Source organism: Palaemon carinicauda, chromosome 23, assembly GCF_036898095.1.
Source record: "Palaemon carinicauda isolate YSFRI2023 chromosome 23, ASM3689809v2, whole genome shotgun sequence".
Classification (NCBI taxonomy): Eukaryota; Metazoa; Arthropoda; class Malacostraca; order Decapoda; family Palaemonidae; genus Palaemon; species Palaemon carinicauda.
The window spans coordinates 70,239,911-70,247,897 of NC_090747.1; the positions used below are offsets into that span (position 1 = coordinate 70,239,911).

At 35.5% G+C, this 7,987-nt stretch overlaps 1 protein-coding gene across 2 annotated transcripts in view; it reads left to right on the plus strand.

Annotated features, from left to right (window-relative positions):
* The first annotated feature begins 5,014 nt into the window (after nucleotides 1–5,014).
* The window catches only part of LOC137617160 (mRNA decay activator protein ZFP36L1-like), a 13,304-nt gene continuing 10,331 nt past the window's right edge, over nucleotides 5,015–7,987 (plus strand). Inside the window, exon 1 of one of the 2 annotated variants that reach the window (XM_068347017.1) lies at nucleotides 5,015–5,162. In XM_068347017.1, the coding sequence (XP_068203118.1) occupies nucleotides 5,121–5,162 (42 nt within the window). In that variant the 5' untranslated portion in view covers nucleotides 5,015–5,120. Of the gene's footprint in view, nucleotides 5,418–7,987 lie in introns of both variants that reach the window. The other variant, XM_068347016.1, reaches the window with a different exon arrangement.

Sequence of the window (7,987 nt, forward strand, 5' to 3'; positions counted from 1 at the left end):
TGCCACCCACTACCTCCCTCCCTCCCTCTCTGTTTCTTCCTACAATCCCTCCACTCTCATCCCAACAATCACTTCTTGTCCGTGGGCGGGGGTTAGGGGCCGGGCGGAGGTGGCATGAGGAGAGGAGGGACTGTGTTCAAGGTCACCCTAAAAAAAAGCATACCATCCTCCCTTATTACCCTCTTGAAATCAAGCATTTTCTTTCTCTTTAAAGACATCATGTATCTGTAAGTTAATAGCAAGCAATATCTAAGGAATTAAAGTAATATATTGTCTAACAAAAGTTTGTAAAAGATAGGCATCAAGAAATACGTCACAGAACTCAGCAAGTCCCGCCCTTAGTGCCGAGTGACTTCAGGGCTGCCAACCCTACCGATGCCAGCCAGCATAATCTACCCGGCAGTGGCCAAACTTACTTCTAGTTCTGTTCGTATCCGGGTAGAATTTTCATTAACTTGCCTGGACTGAGGACACTTAAATTCGCTTGAATTTAGTAAAAGTCATGAAATAGACTTAATTGATACGAATATAACATTATCACTTAATGCACAGAGAGCAAGCTTGTTTTACGACAGGTGACAAACACACGAGTAGAAGATATTTTCGGTGTCCCAAAATACGAATACAAATTGCAAAGTTAATCGGACGGAAGGAACTATGAACACTTAATGTTTATCGTTATTTTTAATCCGTTCGATGACCTTTTAACCTTCCATGCTTATTACTTAATAAACAAGATAAAAAAAAAAATCAAGGTCCATCGAATTCACTGGCACGGCTCGATTGGGAAGCGTAGGGAATAGACCGATTGTTGGTTACTGTCGTTTCACTGCCATGTTTATTCATAAGTGAGCATAAACGAATGAAAACAGAAAGTGAACATATCTCCAAATCACGAATCGGCCAAGTTTGATCAGAACTTGGATGGGTAACCAGAATATCAGGCACTCTTGAATTAATTCGATGCATTGCTTGCCTCATCCTTAAGTCCTAGTGTGAACATGAAGGGGTAGAAGTCAACAAGAAAACGGTAGGGGTATTACTTATTGTTAAGACTATTTCCATAATGAGTGTTAATCAAATGCAACTCCGTTGAACCAGTTTTTAAATGGAGAGAGAGAGGGAGAGAGAGAGAGAGAGAGAGAGAGAGAGAGAGAGAGAGAGAGAGAGAGAGAGAGAGAGAGACCGCGTTGGCCGAAGGCCATCTTTAAAGAAATATTGAACATATTCACGACTCAAAATTAAAGATAACAGCAAAATAAAAAGAAAAAAAGCCGTTCTAACAAAAAACGAAAAAAGTACGTATTCAGAGGGATTGACATGGGGGTCTGATTCAAAAAATAAAATGCGATACAAATAAATTCTAAACTAGTTAGTTGAACACACACACGCTATATATATATATATATATATATATATATATATATATATATATATATATATAGGGAGAGAGTATATATATATATATATATATATATATATATATATATATATATATATATATATATATATATATATATATAGGGAGAGAGTATATATATATATATATATATATATATATATATATATATATATATATATATATATATATATATATATACACATAGGGAGAGAGTATATATATATATATATATATATATATATATATATATATATATATATATATATATATATATATATATATATATATATATACACACAATCATAAACCTTTTTTGATTTTCATCGCTGCAAGGATTTTTTTTTTCATTGAGTCGAGCCTCCAATACCAAAAAAAAAAAACAATGATTGACTAATTGATATTTCTTGTTAACATCACGGAATACTTGACAATAAAATTGATCAGTCTTTACTTAACACACTCATTCATTTTTTAAATGATAGATTACAAATAGTATTGATAGGCACTATAGTAATATATATCTGGTGTTCCTCAGGGTAGTGTTCTCTGCCCATTAATTTTCACACCATTTGCGCATAAGCAGATGATGCTACTTTCTTGGGATGAAGTCCATTTCCTAAATTCACTTTCCCTTTGCCTACACATACACTGAATAGTCTGGCCTATTCTTTACAGATTCTCTTCTGTCCTCATACACCTGACAACACTTACATTACCAAACAGTTCTTCTTCACTCAATATGTTAACTAATGCACTATAATTATCCAGTGGCTACTTTCCTATTGGTAAGGGTAAAAGAAACTCTTTAGCTATGGTAAGCAACTCTTCTAGGAGAAGGACGCTCCAAAATCAAACCATTGTTCTTTAGTCTTTGGTAGTGCCATAGCCTCTGTACCATGGTCTTCCACTGTCTTGGGTTGGAGTTCTCTTGCTTGGGGTTGCACTCGGGCACACTGTTCTATTTAATTTCTCTTCCTCTTGTTTTGTTAAAGTTTTTATAGTTTATATAGGAAATGTTTATTTTAATGTACTTTTCTCAAGATATTTTATCTTTCCTTGTTTCCTTTCCTCACTGGGCTATTTTGACTGTTGGGGCCCCGGGGCTTATACCATCCTGCTTTTCCAACTAGGTTATAGCTTAGCTAGTAATAATAACATAAATCTAGCTAAGATTAGGGCATAGTGCAAATTATGGGGATTATGGTGAATTAAATGTATGATTGTAAATAAATCAAGCACAGCGGTTCCTTAGCATACAGATTTTGGTATTTAAAATATCTCTTTAACTTTAAAAAACTCTTGAAATTCTATGGTCGGTTCTTAGTTGCAAATATACTTAAGAGAAACCATTCGGTCTGTTTATATTTCAACTCTCATCTTGATTTGATGGATAAAAACTCTCATGCTATAAAATTCCTTTTCTCTGATCTGGATATTAATCTCTGACACTATCGTTAGTTAGTTCTTTATGTTAAATTACATGAGATTTTTCATAATTCTGACCATCCTTCACAATTAGATCTTCTCAAAATGTACCATACAGATCGTATACTAGGTATGCAATTAATTTTGACAGTCTTGCCTTCTGCATCATAAGGTTCATTACTACATAGTATTACAGAAGGTATATTCCAGCTGCGACTAGATTATGAAATGGTCTTCCTAATCTTGTGGCTGAAACGGTGGAACTTCTGAAGTTCAAACTTGTTGCAAATGTTTTTCAGTTAAATGGGTTGACACGTATTTTAACGTTACTGATCTTATTATATATATTTTTTTTATTTTTCATATATAACTTGTTCGTTATTTCTATATTCCCTTTCTGCACAATCTGATTTCCCTGTCGGAGCTCTTGGACATGTAGCATCCTGCTTTTACTATTACTATTAGCTAGCTACAACCCTAGTTGGAAAAGCATGATGCTATAAGCCCAAGGGCTCCAACAGAGAAAAATAGTCCTGTGAGGAAAAGAAATAAACTACTAAAGCAGTAATAAACAATTAAAATAAAATCTTTTAAAATACAGCAACAGCATTAAAATGAATCTTTCGTGTATAAACTATGAAAACTTCAAAATACCAAAAGAAGAGACATGAGATGGAATAGTGTGTCCGAGTGCACCCTAAAGCAAGAGAACTCCACCCCAAGACAGCGAAAGAACATAGTACAGAGACTATGGCACTATCCAAGACTAAAGAACAATGGTTTGATTTTGGAGTGTCCTTCTCCTAGAAGAGCTGCCTACCACAGCCAAAGAGTCCCTTCTACCCTTACCAAAAGGGAAGTAACCACTGGACAATTTTAGTGCAGTAGTTAACCCTTTGAACAAGAAAAAGTGTTTGGTAATACCAGTGTTGACAAGTGTATGATGATAGAGGAGAATGTGAAAAGGTCAACCTATTTCGGTGTGTGTGTGTGTAGGCAAAGGAAAAAAAGAGCCGTAACCAGAGAGAGAGAGAGAGAGAGAGAGAGAGAGAGAGAGAGAGAGAGAGAGATTCAATATAATACCCTCTGGCTAGTCAAAGGGCACAATAACTCTCTAGCGGTGGTATCTTAACGGGTGGCTGGTGCCATGGCCAGCCTACTACCACAGGGATTTTTGCTTGGGTAGTACTATATAATAAAAGAAAATGTACAAACTCAGTCTACTTCCTTACAAACTTCACATTAGACCTCCTATTTGTCATATTCTTCAAATTAATTTGTTCAAATAAATTCTACGGCAATATCAACAATGAAAACTTTATCAGGAAACAACATAACACTGGAAGTAAAAAAAAAATATATATCACAATTAACAACAGGAAGAGCTGCGCTGTCGCTATCTGTTGATAATTCAACGCAGCGTTAAGGGGCTATCCCAAATCTACTTCCTGGTAGGATGGGGGTGCTAGTTTGGGGGGTTATGGAGGAGTGAGGCTTTGCGTGTCTCCCCGTACAGAGAGCCCCTCCCCCCTCACAGGTACCTGGCAAACAAATGAAACAAAAGATGGTTTCGTTTTCTGTCTTCCGATATATGACGGTGACTCATAAAATCTGAGATACTGAGTAAGTTCTTTAACGAGATTTAAATGTTTTGATTGTACGTTTGTTATAAGGAAATATAAAAGTACGAGTTGATTACCTGTTGCTTGATTTTAGGAAACAGGAAAATTAAATTATATGTTTTTGAATGCATCGGTGTTACGGAATGAGTATTATTCGACCACAAGCATAAATCCTTTTGTAAGATTTTAATTTGGTTAAAAATGACAATCGAGAAATGTACACAAAAGTAGCTGGTGTTTGAACCGGAAATATGAAATCACGTCCAGTTCGACCTTATTATATATTTTTCTTTAACAAACTCCAAAATTATTCGATTTCGCAGTTAGCAGGGGGCTAAGTCAGTGCTAAATACTATAACGCCAAATGTGTAATACTGTATTACCTCTCTCAAACCATGCGTATCCCTGGCGTGCCTGCCTCTGTTGTTGTGAAATGGTAAGAGGGGGGTGGCACCACTGTACAGTGACGTCATTGACTAACTAGCCAATGAGCTACGTACGAGTGACGTCATGGCTTTCCAGCCAATGGCGTGGTGCGAGGCGAGCTGCTGTGCTGTGTATAATATGTCCAGAGCGATTTGGAAGCGACTCACTCAGTGGGACTACTACACGAGAGCACGGTCGTTGGGAAAAACGTCAGAATTTGGTTGAGTGTCGTTCATGGACTTGTAATGCCCAGTGAAGTAAATATGTTTGATTCTGACCAGCATAAGGTACGTCTGCGTCAGTGAGTGCTCCCCCTACAATATACCTCTTCCATCATCCGACCGCGTCTTGAGAAAAACGGAGACGAGAAATAATTGTGTATTTTTGTGGTTTTGATAAGTGAATCCAAAAAAAAGTTCCCAGTGGTTACCCAAATCAAGTGTTTCTCTTTGTGAGTTTAATTAGCATACACTTAACCCGCCAAGATGTCTCCTGGTATACTTCAAGATACGAGTCTGCTCGAACAACTACATTCCTCAGACGTAAGAGAATCGTACACAATGACTATATTTTCTTGGACTCGCTATTTATTTATGCTGCTAACATATCTCTACTTTCTCGACTACTAATAATCACCTGTCAATATTATTTAATGTAGACCCTTGTATGTTTATATACCCTCCACGTGTGTTTAACACCTGTTGATCACTGAACCACTAAAATATTAACTAATATGTATGATATTTATGGCTCTGTTTAAATGAGTGTTTAGTTTATATAGTTATTGATGGATGTGTCAAGTTGTAGGAAGCTCACCGTATGTTTCATGCATGCTGCATTGAAGTTTCTTTTCACTTTCCCTGCTGTTGGCGCTGTCTCGCCAGCACTACCACTTTCTCCACAGACTCCAATAACTTGTACATGATAATTTTCAACTATTTTAAATTCTTACTAACTTGAATTGCCAATGTTAGCGGTAAGAGACTTTCAAATACCAAAATCTTGGACTTTCTATTGAAGTTGACGGAATTTGAATCGGTCTATGCATGTCTTTTCTGTACAGTATGCTTAATTTTTGTTATGTTGTCACATTCGCGTCGTCAATGCCTGTTGATGTACTCAGCATTATAAAACTGTTGGATTATCTTAGTGGTATCTGTGTATGATATTACGATACGGTAGTATGTGTGGAATTGAGTGAAATTGTGACATTGTTTAGCTACCAGTGGGTGGAGTCCTCATAACACCATGGTCTTATGAGACTTTTAGTTAAAATCACAATTATGTCATAGAAATCTAATTTTTTTTATATATCTATATAAATCTTAATTTCTGGCCTACCGTAGCCTAAGTCTGTCTTTATCTGAAAGGCAAAGTTGTTGTTAAGTCTAAACTTTATTTAACTTGATACTATACTAAGATATTTACTATCAATTAAAATTAAAATAATCTTCATTACATGAAATTAGAAATTTCATTGGCGGGAAAGTTTTGTATATTAATGCCATTTGTCACAATTCGATTACTTAATATCGATTGCATATAATGTTGGCGAGATTTCTTGATTGCTATTCATCTCTATATTGAGAGGGAATCATGTTTGGCTCGTGGCCCATCGTTAACGAAAGTGAAGAGAAACGAGCAAGTTGTGTCAGAGGGCATCCTGTTGTAAGCATAACTCTCTCTCTCTCTCTCTCTCTCTCTCTCTCTCTCTCTCTCTCTCTCTCTCTCTCTCTCTCTCTCTCTCTCATAACATGAATATATATTTATATATAGAAATGTATAAATATACTGTATGTATTATAAATATGTATGTATAAATATACTGGATGTATTATATATATATATATATATATATATATATATATATATATACAGTGTATTATATATATATATATATATATATATATATATATATATATATATATATATCTGTATGTATTATATATATATACACGCATATATTTTGAATTTTTTCTTTTTCTCATTTCTTAGCAATTCCATCAATATAATTCTATAATTTCTTCATATATATGGTAATGAATGTTAATTTTCAACTCTACATCCTGGAACCAGAAGACTTAATGTTTATGTATAAAATGTATCGTTCAGATGTATGACCTCGATAATCTGAACGGCAGTAATCCAGATCCAGTATTAAACATTTTATCCTTTTTTCTTGGTTATTTTTAATTGCAAGAGTCTTTGCAGTTTATGGAAGTGACGCAATGTCGTCTTATATGTTGGAAAGATCATAGTTGTTTGGGTGGCGTTCTCTCTCTCTCTCGGGCGAACCCCGTTAATAAAGACCTGTTGCACACCACTCCTAATAGGCTAATGTTTGAGCTATTGTGTTCTCCCTGTGATCTAGATTCATATTCAATGTCTTTTTCAAGCATTTGCAGATTTATTAACCCTAGGGGCGTGAAGTTGTCAAGTGATGTTGAAGAGGGGTAGTGTTCGTGTTCAGTGAAACTGGTCAAGTAACATTTGGTCGACGCTTGCCAGAATTTTTTGTTTCGTTTTCTTTCTTTTGGGGGGAGAGGGTTATTTATTGAAAGTATTAACTGATCAGGAATCTTATTTCCCGGTACCTGTTCCTCATGGATGATAGTGATATTTTAAGAGGCAGTAGCGTATAGTATAGTATAGACCTCATGGCCTGTATTGTGGTATGGTAAGTGAATACCAAATCACTTTCTTTGGACCAGAAGACCCCTTTTTATTCATTTACACAGACCTTCATATAAACTTTTAAAGTAATTCTTGCCTACTCCAAAAAGCGTCGATACGACCAGTAACTCGTTGAATTTGAGTAGAGATTTATCCGCATATATAGTATTCCTGAAAACCCATTTCTCATGTTTATGTTTTCCGTGTTTAGTCAACCCCAGCAGTGCAGTTTTCCGTTTTGTCAATTTGTTCTTTTACTCTTGCAAAATTTGTCTTACCATAACATGTTTAATGTCTCCCAAAGGCTACGTGATGCTTCTAATGCGTTAAATTATGTTGAAATATTGTTGTTTGAGTTGTGCTGTAGCCACAAAGTTAACTAAATTTATTCATGGTTCTTAATTGGCCATTATATACCTGAAACCAGGGTATTAAATAA